At 44.5% G+C, this 18,663-nt stretch overlaps 1 protein-coding gene across 2 annotated transcripts in view; it reads right to left on the bottom strand.

Moving 5' to 3' along the window:
* Positions 1-18,663, bottom strand: part of LOC119961821 (collagen alpha-2(V) chain-like) — a 313,195-nt gene that overhangs the window by 113,652 nt on the left and 180,880 nt on the right. For both annotated transcript variants that reach the window (XM_038789187.1, XM_038789188.1), the window contains exons 12-16: positions 15,632-15,685; positions 8,209-8,262; positions 7,391-7,444; positions 6,750-6,794; positions 2,535-2,588 (exon numbers count right to left, since the gene is read on the bottom strand). In XM_038789187.1, the coding sequence (XP_038645115.1) occupies positions 2,535-2,588; positions 6,750-6,794; positions 7,391-7,444; positions 8,209-8,262; positions 15,632-15,685 (261 nt within the window). The remainder of the gene's footprint in view (positions 1-2,534; positions 2,589-6,749; positions 6,795-7,390; positions 7,445-8,208; positions 8,263-15,631; positions 15,686-18,663) is intronic.

Raw genomic sequence — 18,663 nt, 5'->3', positions numbered from 1 at the left:
GCATTGCTCATATAATCGTGTAATTTTGTCAACTCTGGCCACTACGTTTCCTCAACTCTTGATATGTTTTCAGATTTTTCTTTTCTTTCCCTTTATGTTCATCTCCGACAAGAATTTGTAATGTTCAAATTTGGTCAGTAATACTGCAATGAAGTTACTGTGAAAAACTCTTAGTCGCCACACTCCAGCACCTGTTTGGGTACACTGAGGGAAAATTCAGAATGTCCAAATCATCTAACAGCACATCTTTCGGGACTTGTGGAAGGAAACCGGAGCACCCGGAGGAAACCCATGCACACACAGAGAGAACGTGCAGTCTCCGCAGAGACAGTGGCACAAGCCAGGAATCGAACCCGGGCCCCTGGCGCTGTGAAGCAACAGAGCTAGCCATTGTGCTACACTGCCGCCAATCTATGTTCTGCAGAGGCAGGGGTGAGATAAAGTACAGACCACCGACCCCAAAAGCAGATTGCAGGTGGCCATGGCAGGGGTGGGAGGGCTGAGTGTGAGTGCTGATGATCATCTTGCTTCTCTGAGACCTTGTTCCAGGAGAGGACATAAAGGTGGCACAAAGAGCTTGGATGTGTCCTAGGGGTATGAAAGGGATAGAAAGAGGCATGAGTAAGACTTTTGAACTTACCTTTCAAAGGCTTCCTGAACAATGAACAATGGAGAAGCAGGTCCAATTCCATAATTGCAGGAGGCTATGAGATGCTTACCTCCGCAGTGGAGGCAGCCAAGTCGGGAGCTCAGAGTGTAAGATCACTCTTACCCCAACACTAGAGGGAATGGAGCAGGGGTCCCAGAATCAGATCCAGCTTGACATTTTTAAATGGCTCTGGAGTCACTTTAACTCCACAAAAATTGGGGCTGGCGTGTGCAGCACCATCAGGATCTATTTGCAATAATGTAGTATTGTGCTGTCATGAAGATGAACAGATACAGCCACAATATAAAAGATAAAATATTTTTCTGATGGGATGTTTTCTATGTCAGCATGTCGAAAGATTACTAAATGTAAACATTTACACAGTCTGGTTTCAAGTTAATTTTCAGAAGCAGAGATCGAAACTAACCAGGTCGATTAGTCCAGTGGACTACAAGGCAAAGGCAAACTTGCTATTACTATGGCTTTATCAATTCTTTCCATTGTTTAGACAAAACTTTAAAGTGTGTTTCTGTCTGATATGGAATTCATATAGGATTCACATCTGGGAGATTGGTTTGTTTTAAGAACCTTATTCATGTGAATCTGTCACTATCTCTCTGTCTCTCTTTTTTCCTTGTATCTACTCAACTCTTATGAATAGGGAAATGGTCCAAGGTATACTGTAGAGAAGCTGGCAAAGGCAAGATCCACTGAACAGGTGCTGAGGAGATAGTTGTTGGCAGCTAAATACTTGAATTAAGTTTTCTGGCTCGGGTTAGACAGTTTTTGAGAGATTTGCTCTGCAACCCCTGGATCAGATCCACTCACTGAACAATGTTGATATGATCAGCAGCAACATGGGAAACTATATTCGCCAAGTTCTTAACAACTTCAGAAAGGCAGAGCATGCTATGATAACAGCTAGAATATCTTTCAAATGTCTCATTTTTGAGTTTGAACCATAAGAAGGTGAAACACGTATCGTAATGCCTCAGTCATTTTTCAGATTTGCAATTGAACTGTACAGCTGAAGGTTTTTATTCATTAATTTCATCAAGTTAATAGATGATTCATTTGCCGTTCAATATTTGAAAAACATGATCCTTGCAAATTGAGGCATAAGATATTACAAAATTAAGAGAGAAAGGTCTGTGGAAATATTTAATGGATCAGTGTCACAGTTTGCATGTTTCCGACACAAATATGAAATACTTCTATCTAATTGAAATTTGATTGGGGTTTGGGTGATTTCAACACAACTAGAAATAGGAGACACTTATAGCATTCATTTCAGCTGCCTTCTCCACATTGTCCACAGTAACTTTGGGGATGAAACATAGAAACCCCAGAGATACAGCATTAACAACATGTCTGGGATAAACAGAGATATTCCACCAAAGGTACAGCAGACATGATCATTTAAACCTTCACCCTTGGTCGAGATAAAAGGCTCCCTTGAGCTGGGAACCTAGTGTGGTTTATGTTGTGCCCTGACACTTGAGAGTATATATTTTAAGCTGCAGGGAAGCTTTCTGTATATATCATAAAGACTCAACATCGCGGAATCACTGTATGGGCCTTCAGTGATTTCGCACTTACGTGTCATCCACTCTCGATCTGCTTTCTAGCCTGACACAGACAGCCTATGAATGGTTATTATTGTGTCCTGTGTTTATGTTTGTTTACCTGTTTCATGAATGAAGCATGTAGAGACCGGGATTATCTAGTAATTTTGACCTTTAATTCCAAATTCTAATAATTTGATAATTTCAGTATATAGTAGGAAGTGTACAATAAGAGTCTCTTAATTGATCAGAACAACCAAAGCAACTGAGGGTATAATTTATGTCTGAATAGTAAAAGCTGACTTCAATAGTGTACTCACTGGAGCGCCTTGAGGTCCAGGTCGGCCCCTTTCACCTGAAAGACCTCGCGGACCCTGAAAGACAAATTTACAACCTTAATGTTGCCATGTTCAAAATGTAATTTATCAATAAAAGTAACAAAAGGGATTTTAAAAGTTCAATTTCTCTTATATGGTTTTCTTCCTTCAGATCTGGTATTTCAGGAAGGATGATTGCTGATTAATTTGAAACACAGTGATATCTGAATCAGGAGGTTATATATTGTAAGCCGTTATTTATGGCAGCCTCTTCACAAGTGGTGAACAGCAGCCTCAGGAGCACCAATAGACAACCTGATTCTTGATGCTTTTTTCTTATGCGCAGCGTGATGCTTTTCATGATAGGTGTAACATTTTTACCAGGATGTTCAGCTTCATGGCTGTACAGAGGCATCACTATACCCTGCGTGCAGGGGGATTCCCGCACAGAGTCCCAACCTCTTATCATAGCTTTCACTGAAAGGGTCTTCCAGAAGGAATCCCAGCAAGAATGGCAGAAATAGCTCCTTACTATCATGGCTTTCAGGTTTCCGCCATAGTTACTGAATGCAACTGGGTGAATTTCCAAGCAAATGTCTTTCTCTACTCATTTGCGTTTTTTTCCATTGATTCTAGTGAAATGAACTTGCTAACTTTGGTATTGTTAATCAGACACAGTGCAAGCTGAGTCGGTGAAATCCATTCCCAGGTAACGTATAAGAAATACTTCTGTTATCATGTATGGTTTCAACTTAAGTAACTTTTGGTTGCAACTGCAGCTTCAGAGCTTGCTACCTAACAAGTACAATCATTGCCCATCAACATGAATCATCGGCCATTGTTATAAACTTGCTGTAAGCATATTAAATATGCATTACCAAACAATAATAAACCTTTAAATATCATTATAAATGAACTGGGATATTCTACCATATACTCATGTACTCATGGGCAGGAGTTATTACAAATCACTATGTAAATCAGTGAAATATGTTGAATAAATCTGAACGCAAATGATTAAAGTATTTGGAGCCTCAGGCTTGAAGCTTTATACAGAGAGGCTCACTGTCTGTGCGCAAATGCCTTCAGAGGCTCGAATCAGGAACTCCCACCCGAACCCGGCCTCTGCCATTTTCACAGGTGGCTGGGAGGGGCCGGAATGAGGACAGAATATAAATCACACATCTGTGGTTCACAAAGACAGCTGCCCATGATAATCAGCAGCTGTCTCCATTTATGTGTGATTTTGGTGAGGCAGATGTCTGAAAGCCAAAGTGTGCAGATTAGGCCTGACAATAAAGAATAGGGTTGAACCTTGAATGGGACACCTTTAGGAGAAGAAAGGCACCATTTGGGATGGTCAGGTGCCCTTTGGGATTGCTAAAAGTAGACATTATTGTCATAAACTCGTGCAACTCTCCAAGTTGTCAAAAAATTGTCAAAACTCATTGAAATCATCAAAGTTCATTGGAACTGTCAAAACTGTCATGGGAATTAACTCTGCTGGGCATTTATTTGTTTTTAAAAAGGTTTGGGGTTTAACAAAAATTAGTGCTTGATATTTCACTCTGTTTGTTTAGTTAAGCCTGATGGTTACCATGATAGGATTTATGCTGCATGATTGCTTTTACAAACTAACTTTATCATAGGGGGCTGGCTGCTAAGTGAGCAGTTGGATTAACAGCGCCAAGTGGTATTATAATAGAGGTGAGTTGGCATGGAGAGGGTAAGGGAAAAGGGTTATCGGTGAAGACCATGGGTTGACATAGGAAGTATGAGGGCCTATGGAGGGTGATTGGATAGCAAAGAATGACCCCAGGGTATGATGGGATGGGTGGGGGGGGGGGGGGGGTTGGTGGCATGGGGTGACTTAGGTGGGCATGAATGGAGCTCAGGAAGTGTATGGGACTGTGAGAGCGGAGGGCAGGAGGGGTGTCTTTTGTTTTGTTCATTTTTTTAATAACTTCAACCAATTGCCAGAGCAGAAGGGAGGCCTTCTGCACAGTCTGACTCCATACTCATTCCATAGAGGGACACCTTCTGCCTAGCCCGCCGCAACACACAGCAGCCTCCATACTTGTTCCGAGGGTGGTGGGCTTGATTTTCAATGCAACCTGCCACTCATTACACCCCCCTCCTTCAACCCCCCCCCCCCTCCCCCCATTGAAAATGATCGGGGAAATGATCCCCCTCTGCAGGGTCAACCTGGGAACAAAAATCCTGGGTATTAGGCGAAACATTCTGTAGTAGCCCACAACTGTATTATTGATTTGAAACCCATTATACCTATAAACATTGGTCCTTTAGCGCACAGGTCCAACTAATATTTAATACTTTTCTTTGTACTGTTATAGTACCAATTTAAAATATACGTTGAGATATTTTCCTCATTCTACCTCCTTGCTTTTGATATCCCTCTGATAACCTACTTTCTCTTATCATCTCTTATCTTTAACATCACTTTAGCTTTTCATAAATCTTGGGCGCGATCCAATGGCCATGCCACGCCTGAACAGCAGTTCGCCATGGTGCAGCGTTGCTGATAAAAACTGGGAGACTCCACTCTTGGGATCTACCCGACTCGCAGCGCCTTGCGAGGTTTAATGCCATTACGCGAGATGTTGCGATGTAAATCTCGCCCATTGTGGGTGTCATCACTTTTTAGCAAATCTGCATATTAGAGCGAGACAGTTAGTCTCACTTTAGTGCAGATTCCCGAGTTGCCCGAGGTGTGGGGTTCATCCCCTTTGCCTTAGAGACCTCGGGTGAGGGCCATTCAGCACTGGTCCCCACAAACAAGGATCAGACAGACCGGTCCTTGTGGGGGTCTCCCAGGGGACTGGAGGCCCCCAGCTGCATGCATTTTAGGCAGGGTGGTATCCTTGCACTGCTGGTGCCACCTGAGCACCCTGGCACTGCCAGCCTGGCACCCTGTCAGTGCCAACTGAGCAACAGCCTGGCACTCCCAAGTGCCCATATGGCACTGCTATCTGTCAGGTGAACTGCTAGGGTGACAGGTTGGCACTACCAAGGTGCTAAGATGGCATTTTATGCGTGGGTGAAATCGGGCGAGGGTGCCCTGCACAGGCGTTTGGGAAGCGGAGGGTGTGAATCCTCCCATAGTGCGTTGGGGCTTGCAAGGAGTTTAAGGTCACATTGGGGGCTTCAAAGATCGGGATGTCATTGAAGAATGACGTCCCGATCTCTCGGTACACTGAGGAGTTCCAGTGAGTGGAGATGCTCGTTGTCGAAAACGGGTCTGTATGTGGCCTCAGCTGTATGTTCCCCACTGAAGCCCCTTATTTCATGCGAATGGCATTTGATAGCCATGTGTTTCACGGCACTGCGAGTGCCGGGAAACATGTGGCTAAACGCACTCGCTGTGAAACTTTGTTCCCATTTAGTTAAATTGTGTCCTCTTATTTGTTTTTAACCTCTTCATTTATTTGCAGTGTCCTGAAATTTGATGGAGTCACCTCATTTTTGATGGTGATGGCTATTGCTAATGTTGCAGTTGCAAGGTGAGGATACTTCAATAACCAATGCTTCCTCAAAGAGTGGTAAGCGGGGTTGTGGGATGCTGGGGTCTGAGAGGCAGGCCCTGATGACAGGGGTTGGCGGGGAGGGTTGTGGCAGCACATTGCCACAATGGCAGCATATTGCCACAGGGATGGCCATTGCAACCAACGTATCATCGGTGAACCATAGCGTGCCTGACAAGGAGCCCACTGGGATGTCACTACTCTCTCCATGCAGTCTAAGGTCCTCCTGACAGGGAAAAAGTATCTGCAGAGACAAAATGTGGCCTTTGATTGATCACTCAAGTGGTTCAATTTGGCTCCCAATGGAAGGCCAATTCATGAACTTTCCTGTCTCTGACAAATGGCATTGTGTTGGGAAGTCATCAAGTCTTCCCATGTCATTTTCCCAGCCTCCCAGCCTCTCAGCGCGTCACTAAAGGGCTGGTAAAATTTCTGTACTGGAGTCATTACAGCACAGAAGACCATTTAGTACATCAAGCTATAGAACAGTCCAATCAGCCCCATTTCCCTGCTCTATCCCCATAGCTCTGCAAATGTTTTCCCTCATAACAAAACCTGGATAAGTAATTGGGAGGAAACATACAAAAGTTGAGCGCTCTTACCAAAAATGGAAGGAAAGGAGTTGATTTCAATTAAAATGCCTGCTTCAATAAAACACATACAGCAGCTAACTTACCGTTGAACCTGGAGCACCCATTGCACCAAGAGAACCATGGTCACCCTACAAAAGATGTTCAAAAAAAAGTAGCATTAGATCACAGTCCCTTCATTTGATTATCAGCTAAGGCTTAAATTTAACAAAATGTTGTTTTCTGCAAATTAAGATAAGACAATTGAATGGAAAATGTGCTGTTCTCAAGTAATTACAACTCTATTGAGAATTTTTCTTGAAGAAAAGACTTAATTTAAAGGTCATTACATTTTGCTGTATTAATCAAATGAAAAGTTATGCAATTCTTTTGTTTATGTGGAGAATAATTACTGTACTGATTTACACACATTCTGGTGAAGATTGGGTTATTTTCCTTAGGAACGTTAATACCCAGTGGTTAAAAAGTTGTCCTGAAGAACTTTAAGCAATGTTCTGCAAGTATGGTATTAAGGACATTGCCCTCAGGTTTACCATGTGATACCAATGCACAAATGTTTGTCAAAATGTTTTCACTGTTAATGCAACAAATTAATTGATAAGTCTTTTAAAATAGCGGGGAAAGAATTTTAGACAAATCCGTTGCCCTTGCATGCTTTGGTATCTTGCATTTCAGGTAACAAGATGTACAGTTCCGCTATGTTAATGTTTCATCATTAAATTGTCACCTTCTGGCCAAGAGCTCCAGTTTCACCTTTAGGTCCTTTCAGACCGATGTATCCCTACGACAGACAATTTTAAAAACATCATCAATCAAAGTCTCTCAGAAACAGTAGTTTGAACAAATGTTAAAAAACATAAGTCACTTTCTTATGTAACGTGTCCTTAAGCTAATCTCTTGTAATGTACCAATGCACACTTATTGCTATGCCAATAGCATTATTACAGGTCGAGCATCTTGGGCGGGATTCTGTGATCCTGAGGCTAAGTGTTGACGCCGTCAGAAACGCCGTCGCATTTCTCGACGGCGTCAACACGGCCTCAGGTTCAGTAATTCTGGCCCCTACACGAGGCCAGCATGGCACTGGAGCGGTTCACACCGGCGGGACTCGCCTGGGCCGAGAATCGCGTGCCAGCGTTGGGGCGGCATGGCGCGATTCGTGCCGGTCGCGGGAATTCGCCGGCCTGCCCCTCTTACCTGAAATTCCGAAAATGGAAACTTCCAAAATCCGCCCTTTTTCTCAAGCACTGACATGACTTCACGTGTCCCCGGGCATTGCACAGTTCCCAATGTGCTATACGCACTCAGTTCCCAACCCGCTGTACATACGCAGTTCCCAATGGGTGCCACAAATGCGCTGTTTCCAACGCAAACCACACATGCACAGTTCCCAATGCGCCGTAGATGCACATTATTGCAAATTATATTCCAAAATCAAAAAAATTCTGAAATCCAATACACACTCGGCCCCAAATATTTCAGATAAGGGATGCTCAACCTGTAATGTAATATCACTGAAATTAAGTTTGTTTTATGCTTACTCACCCTCAAACCCTTGATACCAGGCAAACCAGGGGCACCTGGGAAACCTCGAGAACCCTGAAATGATAGCAACATATTAATATCCAAGAATTCTTAGTTGCTCAGTTTGCTTATTTGTCTCGAATGTTCAAGGAGGAGAAAATACATGACTTATGATGTAGTCTGGCCTCATGCCCATCTTGGAAAGAAAGAACTTGTGTATATATATATATATATATAGCGATTCTTGTGACCAAAATACTTCACAGCAAATGTATTACTTCGGTAGTATAGTTCTTGATTTACTGTCGGGAGCACAGTACGGTCCCACAAACAATGAAGATATAAACAACCAATGATTTGTATTAATGATGTTGACAGGGATAAATATTGCACAGGATAACACTCAAATACTAATGTCAATATGGGATTTGTTATATTTATGTTTGCCAACAGGAGCGTAGTTCATTGACTCATCTCAGAGATGGCACCCCAACAGCTCAGCCCTCCTTCAGTTTTGCAGATTATGTACTCAAATATCAGGAAAGTGGCTTGAACACACAACCCTTTTGACTTGGAGACAAATGTGCTCCTATTGTGTCAAGGTTGAATCCAGTTTGGTTAATGCCATGGAAATTTCTATTATTGATTTACACTATGGCTCATATCATTACCTCACCATCCTCAGTACACCTGATTAGCTGGGCAAAGAAATGCTGGCTCTGTTTTAGATACTTGTGGCTCTTCGAAATGCTCTCAAATAAGATATTGTAATCAATGTCAATGAATTTTGAAGTAAATAATTATCCTTTTAAGCAATTTGCAAGTTGCCTAAACTAAGATGTAGTTTTATTTTTATTCTTACATGGCTTGTGGGCATTGCTGGCAAGATGAGTATTTATGGTCCACCGCTAATTGCCCTCGAGAAGATGGTGGTGAGTTGCCATCTTGAATACAACTAAATGGCTTGAGAGACCTTTCAGAGGGTATGTAAGAGACAATGACATTTGTGTGGGACTGGAATCACAAAAACGCCAGTTTGGATGAGGGTTATGGGCAGGATTTTCCTAATTAAAGGGAAGTCACCACACCGGAGTCAAATTTGGCTAACGCAGCCACACTGGTGGGTGGTGGAACATCTTTGGGCATTTTCCTGTCAATTAACAGCCAACAGGCAGGGGAGAAGGCCAATGAGTCATGGTGGCCAACAGAAAGTTTAAGCATCTCAAAGGAAGAAAGGCTTCCAGTAATGACTTTCATACATGCTGCATACGTACAAGTCATTGGAGGGGAAGTTGAACAGGGGAAACTGTACAGAAAAGGCTGGAGTCAGAGGAAGGGTGGCCCCAGTGTTTAGTAAGGTGCTTGTCTGCAGGTTGCGAGTGTGCTGGCCCCAAGAGAAAGGAGGGGAAACCAGAAAGACTCACAAAGAAAGAATGGCTGAGGAAGCCAACAAACCTGAAAACAACGGTGGACCATTTTAAGTGACCAGCTACAATCCGGTGCCATTTATATTAGCAAACTTATATTAGACCCTGCCTGCAGGATCGTAAGTGTTGCCATGAGATATGAGGTGAGGTGGTCAGTACAAGGTCAAGTCAGACCCTTGGCCACAGTGAATAATAGATTAGTCTTACACTGGAGGCCCATGGTAAGTCAGAGGCAAAGCCAAGACTGCATGGCCACTTGCAACAGACCTCCCATGCTCAGCATGGAAAGTGATGAACACTGACAAACATAGCTGGGTCCTGAGACAAGACAAGAGTGACACTCTGGAAGCATGCATTTCCAGCAAAATCATTCTCACAGTGCCAGGGAGTAGAGACAAACTGGAGATTTTGTGCAATTCATAGCTGCAGTGATTCTAATGGAGGACAAGTCAATGGAAATAGGATGGGTTGCAGAAGCGCAGGGCGATGCAGATGAATAAAGTGATGAATGCTGACATCAAACATTCTGACAAGTAGCAACTATGGCTCCATTGTGGGCCTCGATTAACACAGGAAATTCCAGATCAAGGATAGGCAGCAAGAGCTGGCTGAAAATGTACCTTGCTCACATCACTCTCTCTCCTGCCTGTTCTGGAGCGGATCAGGGACCACTGACAGCTCCAGGACCTCATGAGACCCCAAAGGAGGAACTGCCATCTGGTGAGACAATGTCAAGTCAATCTAGTGCACCCTCACCAGCATAGATACTCTCCCGCCGGTGGGCATTGACGTGCGGTAAGAAAGGGTGGCACCAGTTGATGAACATGGCACTGACACGCAGAAGCAACTAACAGAAGCAGTGACAACTCGCCATCAAAAGACTGAAGAAAGGAACAACGATGTTCATCTTCCGATTTATTCCAAATATCGGCAGTCAGGATCAAAGTGACAGATGCTGCAACAACAGCATAAAATGTGTGTATATCTGTCAGAGTTCCCAGAGCCGTTCATTCCCACGTATATATGATGGAGGAGTCCATCCATGCCATACGCAAAGCCTCTGCTGTATCTCTCATGGGATGCGGGGGTGACTGGCAAAGGGAGCATTTGTTGCTGATCCCTCATTGCCCTTGAGAAGACGTCGGTGCGATATTTTCTTGAACTGTTCCATCTGGTGCAGGTCCATCCACAGTACAGCTCGGAAAGGGTTTTAATCCCATGACATCGAAGGAACACTGTGCCAAGTCAGCATGGCCTGTGCTTTGGAGGGGAATGTGCAGGTGGTGGAGCCTTGGTGAGTTGCTGCGGTGCATGTTATAAACACTGCTACCAGTGTCAGAGCTGGAGGAAATGAATGTTTAAATCGGTGCCAATCAAGTGGATTGCTTCCTCCTGCATGGTGTTGAGCTACTTGAGTGTTGTTCAGGCTGCATCACACTCCTGACTCGTGTCTTGTAGATGATGGACAGGCTTTGGAGAGTCAGGAGGTGAGTTTTTCACCCCAAAATATCCTGCTCTTTATATGGCTAGTCCAGTTCAATTTCAGCAATGGTAAAGCCATTGAATGTCAAGGGGAGATAATTAGACTCTCTCATGTTCAAATGGTACTTCTCTGGAACTTGTGTGGTGCAAGTTTTACTTGCTACTTGTCAGCTTAAGTCAGAATGTTGTCCAGGCCTTGCTGCATATTGGCATGGACTGTTTCAGTATCTGAGGAGTTGCAAATGGTACTGAACATAAATGCAATCATCAGAAATAAACCCCACTTCTGACCCTATTATAGAAGGAAGGTCACTGATGAGGCAGCTGAAGATGTTTGGGCCTAGGACACTATCTTGGAGGAATACTGCAACAATGTTGCCTGACTAAGATGGTTTGCCTCCAACAACCTCAACTATCTTCCCTTGTGCTAGCTATGACTGCACACGGTGGAGAATGGTTCCTGATGATTCCCATTGACTTCAATTTTGCCAGGACTCCTTGATGGCACACTTGATTAAATGCTGTGCTAATGCCAAGGGAAGTCACTCTCACCTCATCTCTATAATTCAGCTACTTGGTTCATTTTTGGACCAAGGCTCTAATGAGGCCAGGAGCTGAGTGGCCCTGATGGAACCCAAACTGAGCATCAGTGAACAGGTTATTGCTGAGTAAGTACCACATGTTGACATTGTCAACACTTTTCATCATTTTGCTGATGATTGAGAGCAGGTTGTTTGGGGTGGCAATTTGTTGAGTTGGATTTGTCCTGCCTTTTGTGTACAGGGCACACCTAGACAATTTTTCATATTGTTAGGTGGATTTCAGTGTTGTAGTATAACAGCTTGGCTAATGGTGCAGCAAGTAATAGAGTGCAAGTCTTCAGTATTATATGTGGGATGTTGTCGGTGCTCATGGCCTTTGCTATATCCCAGTGCCTTTAGTCATTTCTTGATATCACATGGAGTGAATCAAATTGGCTGAAGATTCACATCTGTGATGCTGTGGATATCAGGAGGCGGCCGAGATAGATCAACCACTCGGCACTTCGGGATGAAGATTATTGCAAATGCTGTAGAGAAATTATATAACATAAATAGTTTTAGTTTAGTGTAGTGATGAATATTAGTGAAGCCATAAAATTACAGATTGCAGTTGAATACAATTCTCCCTATTGTTGATGTTCCTGAGTGTCACACGGTTGTCTCCATTGTGTTGAGGATCCGCACCGGTGTAGGCAGCCTTGTCTTTGCTGCGTCGCCCTTTTCACCCAGCATTTACCCATAGGGGCATCTGAGTGGACAAATGAGCTATATCACAGGGGACTGTCTGAGAATGTATAGGTCATGACAGCTTCCCCTGAACTTTACCCACATCTGCAGGATCCTTTTTCAGGGGGTGGCTGCAGACTAATTGAACATTCAGTGAGTGGGACCCTTTCCTGTACTCAAAGGTTCCAGGCTGTAATGCAGGAAACTTGTTGGCTACAACCATGTACACAATTATCCCTGCACCCGAGGAAAGCCAACAATTACCGAGAATCTGATCACTTTCTCAGTCTGACTGGTCTGATTGCTGTGATACCCAATGTACTGCCCGGTCCTCCAGTACATGACATCTGCAGTGCAGATGCACTACTTGATGCAGTGAAGGGTCACTGTCTGGGAGATATCACAAATGTCTCCAAACAATCCCTGGAATGAACCTGCAGCGTGAAAGTTGAACAGCACGGCACCATCATCACCACTCGGCAATGGATGGCCACTATAATGTTCTTGTCGGATGACCTGATTTAGATTACAAGAACTAAAGAATAGCTAAAGCTATAAATGATTTATTAACATTAACTATGGGTAAACTATATACAAAACAACAGATGAATAACAGTATGATCATGCACAAGCAACCTCTCTTTTCCAGCTCTCCAGTCAGTCTGAAGTCACCTGACTCTAACATTCAGTTATATACTAATGAGACTCCTAGTGGTCAGTCGGTGAATTACAACACAGCCAGGATATCACTCCAACCACCACATCCTATTGGCCTCAACCTCTCCTCCAAAATTCAATATATGCTCACTCCCACCTGCAGCCTTTGGAGATACAGGTTCCCTGATTTCTGCAAGAAGCCTTTTCAGCGTCTTCTGCGGACATTAGTCTATATTCTTGCTCCTATGCTTCATCCTCATCCACATCCCCTCATGAGGCTCATACTCGTCTCTGGCTCTTGCAGTCCTGCTTCATTCGGTTGTGCCTGTCTGTCTCTCTCTCTCTCTCTCTTGTTCCTCAATGCAGGAGTAAAACTCAGTGCTTACCAGCCATTGAGAATTAGAACCCTCAGGACTCTGAGCCTCTAAAACCGCTAGTGTTGTCTGCATTATTTAATGGTTACCTTGGGGCGACCCTTCTAATAAGTGCCTTCTGTTATGGGCTCATACTGTGCAGTCCTTCCAATTTTTCAATCATTTGCTTCAATGACTCTCGGCCTGTCTATTTAACTACTCAATGGTGCCCCCTTTAAACACCGTTCATCCACCATCGAGCTCTTGCCTCCATTTCGCAGGCTAGCTGCTGATACTCCATGGAACCTGTGCGTCCCAGGAAAAAATTAAAATATACTTCAAATTCACTGCCAATTGGCTGATCAACAGCCTCAATAACCATCCTGCCACAGTACTGCACATTCCCTGTCTCTAAGAAATTTGCCTGGGGGAGTGGATAAGATTCCACCCAACAGATTTCGTTCCCTGAAGAATACCAGTGAATAAGATGGGTTATTACAATAACCAGATGGTTGCCTGGGCACCATTAGTGAGACTGTAGAAGGGCCATATGGACTTGAAACATTAACTGTTTCTCTGCACTGATGCTGCCAGAACATCTGAGTTTATCCAACATTTTCTGTTTTTATTACTGAGGCTAGAGGTGGAATTCTCCAGTCGTCGGGATTCCCTTTTCCCGCTGGCAGTGCACCCGCGCCAGCAGCGGAGTGGGGTGATTTCAAAGGGAAATCCCATTAACCGGGGGCAGGAAGATGCCTCTCGTGAATGGAATGCCGTCAAGGAACATGCGGCTGGGGGACCGGAGAATCCGGCCCTAGCTATTTTCTCTTCATTTAATGCAATTGAAATTCCTTGACATCGTGGGATTTGAACCCATGTCTCCGAAATCTTAGTTTTTCTGGATTAGTAGGCGTGTAATGTAACAGCTACGCTGCGATTATTTGCATCATATGTAATGTATATAATGCCTATTAACATATTTAATGGGACTGCAGCCTGAGATGGCCAGTGGCTCTGATTGGCCAGTGGTAGGCCCCTTTCGATCAGTACCAGTTACAGGAAGAAACACCAATGGAAGATTTTTCCCATGATTTTACAGCCTTATCAGACCTTTCTACCTGTCCTGGTCAGCAACAGTATCTCCCTCTGACTTTAACATTACCAAAAAGAACTATCTCTGTTGAAGTAATTGTGTAGATCCAGATTTAAAACTGGCCACCCCTGCAACCTCATGAAATTCATTGTGATGATTGCAGATAATACTTGTATCATCATTTTTAAAAATGGAAATATCAATACATGCCACCAATCCAATGTCTCATTTTATCAGAACTAATTCCTCATGTAGCTCACCCACCTTTTTGTTTTTCCTCCACTGCGAGGGGTTTTATTTTTATAAAGAATGGAAATTAACCCTGTTGATAACATCTGTTAAATTGAAAGCCATAAAACATTGTTTTCCAGTTAAGTCTAATATCATGGGGCTGGATTTTAGCATCGGAGGCAGAAAGCGGAAGGCGGGAATGGTTCCATATCGCGATCCTGCCTCTGTCCCAATGAAAAGCCCCATTTTGGACTGGAAATGGGTCTGGAATCTCAATCAGGAACACTAAGATGGTAAACAAGGTGGGACGGGGCCCAGTGCAGGCCCGCTGAAGGGTCCACCTTGGCTGCCACTTTTCAAAACTTCCAATGATTCCTTATGAGGAGCGGCAACAAGTCTGAGCCACAGTTGCTGGCACTTAAACCACCCATCAGAGGGTCTATCAAATTCACTGCCTGCCCAAAATGTGGCTCTGATATGGATCTGTTGCCCTGCCTCTACAGCACTCTCCACAACAACTGACCTCGCTCAAGATGAACATACTTTCAATGTCACCCTTAAGGCCCTAAAAATCCTCCAACCTGCTGCTCGAGAAGATTCATAACATTCTGCACCACATCTGTGGTCATTCCCACCTCTTCTTATTCATTGGGAACCCTCCTGCCCCAGTAAAAATCCTGCTTCGAGGCAGGCAGTCTTCCTCCCCCACGCTATTTACCACACCCTAGATAAACGGCTGGTTCCGGAAATAAAGGCGTGATTGAACCCTTACGGCTCAGAGGCCATTTTTTTGCCATCCCTCCTCCATTTGGTCCCATTTCTGGACCACAAAATGCAGCTGAAGGATTTAAATGATTTTGTAGTTATCGGGTTTCAGGGATCAATATAACAGTGCCACTTTTATGCATATAGTTCAGTAACAGGCCCTTTTACCTGCTGTCCTGGAAATCCCTGCTCACCAGCACGTCCTGACTTCCCACTGTCACCCTTTGGAAAGAAAAGAAATGTAATCCATGGAATCAATATAATCATCACCAGAGTATTTAATGGGAGTGGGTTGCTTCACTGATTATATTTGCTTTATAATAAAAACAGTTCTTGGATCTAATCTATGCCTCCAATCTAATATTCTCCGGACTCCTCAAATGCTCATTGAAGGTGAATTATCATGTGGGAGGGAACATCACAATCACCAATTGACACTTCAGTGAAAGAGGCAGGGAAGCCTGGGAAAATAAGAGAAACCCGGGATGGAGTTCTCTGTTTTTAGTGCAGAGTGTCACAGCAGGCGTGAAAAGTGGTGTTGTAGCTGTCGGCCCCGACGGCAACTTTCTCCACCATATCATGAGGAACTGCAAAATAAAATCCCAGAAGCGGGTCCCACAACATCATGCAACTTAAAGATTGTGGTGCCATTTTTAGAGCTCGCCCTATATCAAAACATAAAAACAGAACGCCAACCCCTGCCCCCCCCAATGCAACTGCATTGTCCACCCTCCACACACCACACATCCAGACACCTCCCACCCCGCAATTTGACCCCCATCCAGTGACAGGGCAGTGGTAGTGCCAGATGGAAATGCTGGGCTACTGCCAGGACATGACCATCTCCTCATGAGTGATGCACTCACCTGAGCCCTTCTGTTGAGTTCTGCCTGCCAGGTGCAAGCCGTGGGACAGCAGACATAACATAAAACACCTCAGTGCAGAATGAGGCCATTCAGCTCACCAAATCTGCACCGACTCTTCGGGAGAGCACTCTATCCATGTCCACTCACCCATCCACCCAGATCTATCCCCGTAATCTCACAACCCAACCCGCACATCCCTAGACACTAAGGCGCAATTTATCATGGCCAATCCACCTAACCCATACTTCTGGACTGTGGGAGGAAACCAGAGCACCCGGAGGAAACCCACACAGACACAAGGAGAAAGTACAAACTCCACACAGACAGTGACGTGTCGGCGTACCCTCATGCCAAAGTGAATACATTATGAGAGTGATTTAATTTTAAAAAATCAGAGTCTGTTCTGCGGGATTAATGGGGACCTTCCTGGAGCTATCCTGCTATGTAACAGCACTTCTTTGCTATTGTGATAACTTGCATAATTTCCTGCACTGAGGAGCTTTGACGGGCAGAATTTGCACCTCAATCTCTCGACCCCCCCCCAATGTGACCCCAGACCCTAACTTACCTTGAAGGAGGTCTAAGGGCCCATCAAATCCCAAATCAGACAGACAGGACACCCTGGATCTCATCACTGACAATCGTGACAGAACTTCCCTCAAATACGTAATGTGGTTTGGACCTCTCGCAAGATTTTGCACTCCTGTTGCCATTCACATCTGATGCGAATAGGAGCACAAAATCCTAACCTTGGACTGTATTTATTCCATTTTTCTCGGTTTCGATGGATTCTCCAGCAATATTATTTAGGCATTCTGTGGGGAAGTTCACTCTCCTGTATCTTCAATTCTGATAGTCTGAAAATAAGTTGACTCAACCCCAGCTGGTTTAACAATAAAATTTACCTTGGTGTATTTTACGGCTGGAATTTTCACATAATTTGTCAGAGAGTGTGATTCTCCCGAAAAATTTCAAAGTGAATTTGTGGAGAGTTTTTCAGGGGGTGCAGGGCAGGTAAGTAGGGGCCTCCTGGGATTTGGGTGGGTGATGCGTGGGGGTCCTAGAAGGGAGGGGATGCTGAAAGGGCACTTAGGGGTCCTGAAGAGGGAGGGACCCCATAGCGGGGGTATGGGATAGTGTCCATGTGTGGGGGGGATTGACATTGCCCATGGATGGGGCATGTGGGGGACTCACAAGCTCCCTTAGATATTGGGGCGCCCTTTCAAAATAGCGGCCCGATCTCGGAGTTCAGCTACCCTGTGCAAAACAAATTCCAAGTGTGGGCTAAACCAGTGAGAAACTCCCAGGGCCCAAAAAAGTGGCAAAGTGTCATTGAATAGCGGTGGGGAACTTCCCGGCAGAGCCATCGGGAAACTCGCTGAAAAACCCGCCACAAATTAACTTCAAAATTTTTTGGGAGAATCATGCCCATGGAATTGCTTTTTTGTACTGGTGAGCAGAACTCAGAGATCAGCCGACATTTTGAAAGGGTGCCCCTGATCTCTAAGTGAAATTGTGGGTCCCCCACAATGACACCACCCACATGCATGGACAGTACCCCACGCCCCCCCCAAGTGAGGACATCACGCTATGCGGTCCCTGGGGGTGGCCCCTCTTCAGGCCTCCACAAGCCCCTTTACACTGAATATTCAGCAGCCACCCATAACCCTTCCTTGGTGCCAGGATTGCACTGTCAAGGTGCCAGTTGGGTAATGCTAAGGTGCTCACATTCCAGGGGAGAGCCAGGGGGCCACCCTGGAACAGGGGCTGGATGGATATGGGTTGCCAACCTGGGCCTGGAGGCAATGGCAAAGCACCCTCTCCCTCCGGGGGTTATACGTACCTTGGTGCTCCCATGGATCTGCTTGACAGACTCACGCATTTATATACCTGTGGTAAATCTCACTGATGACATGATATTACGTCAAAGATGTATGAATATTCAATGAGAGGGGATCATATGGTGGAGGGCTTGTTAATTAAATTAAAGCGTGTTTAAATGTATTACAGTGAGGTTCTCGCCCTTTGTGGCGTAACCTCATTATATCAGCGAGGGGTGGGTAAAATCAGGAAACGAGATCTCACCTTTCCTGAATATCGTGAGATTTTGCATCTGCGCTGCAGTTCTCGCTGATGGCGAACATGGGCGGAAAATGGCCCCCCACCTATCTATTCTGAAGGGTGACTTAGAGTACCCAAAACCTTTTCGAAATGCCAAGTGATTTCTAGTTGTTTGTTAAGCTGCTTCATGTTTTTTTAAAAATCAGTTTACTTAAGCTTTTGCAGCCTTTCTCACATCATCAACCATTAAGTGCAAAGTAGTATGAATTGATT

The sequence above is a fragment of the Scyliorhinus canicula genome, chromosome 2 (genome assembly GCF_902713615.1).
Source record: "Scyliorhinus canicula chromosome 2, sScyCan1.1, whole genome shotgun sequence".
Lineage (NCBI taxonomy): Eukaryota > Metazoa > Chordata > Chondrichthyes > Carcharhiniformes > Scyliorhinidae > Scyliorhinus > Scyliorhinus canicula.
Note: the sequence above shows the minus strand (reverse complement) of the source record. Positions and strands in the feature narration are given on the sequence as shown.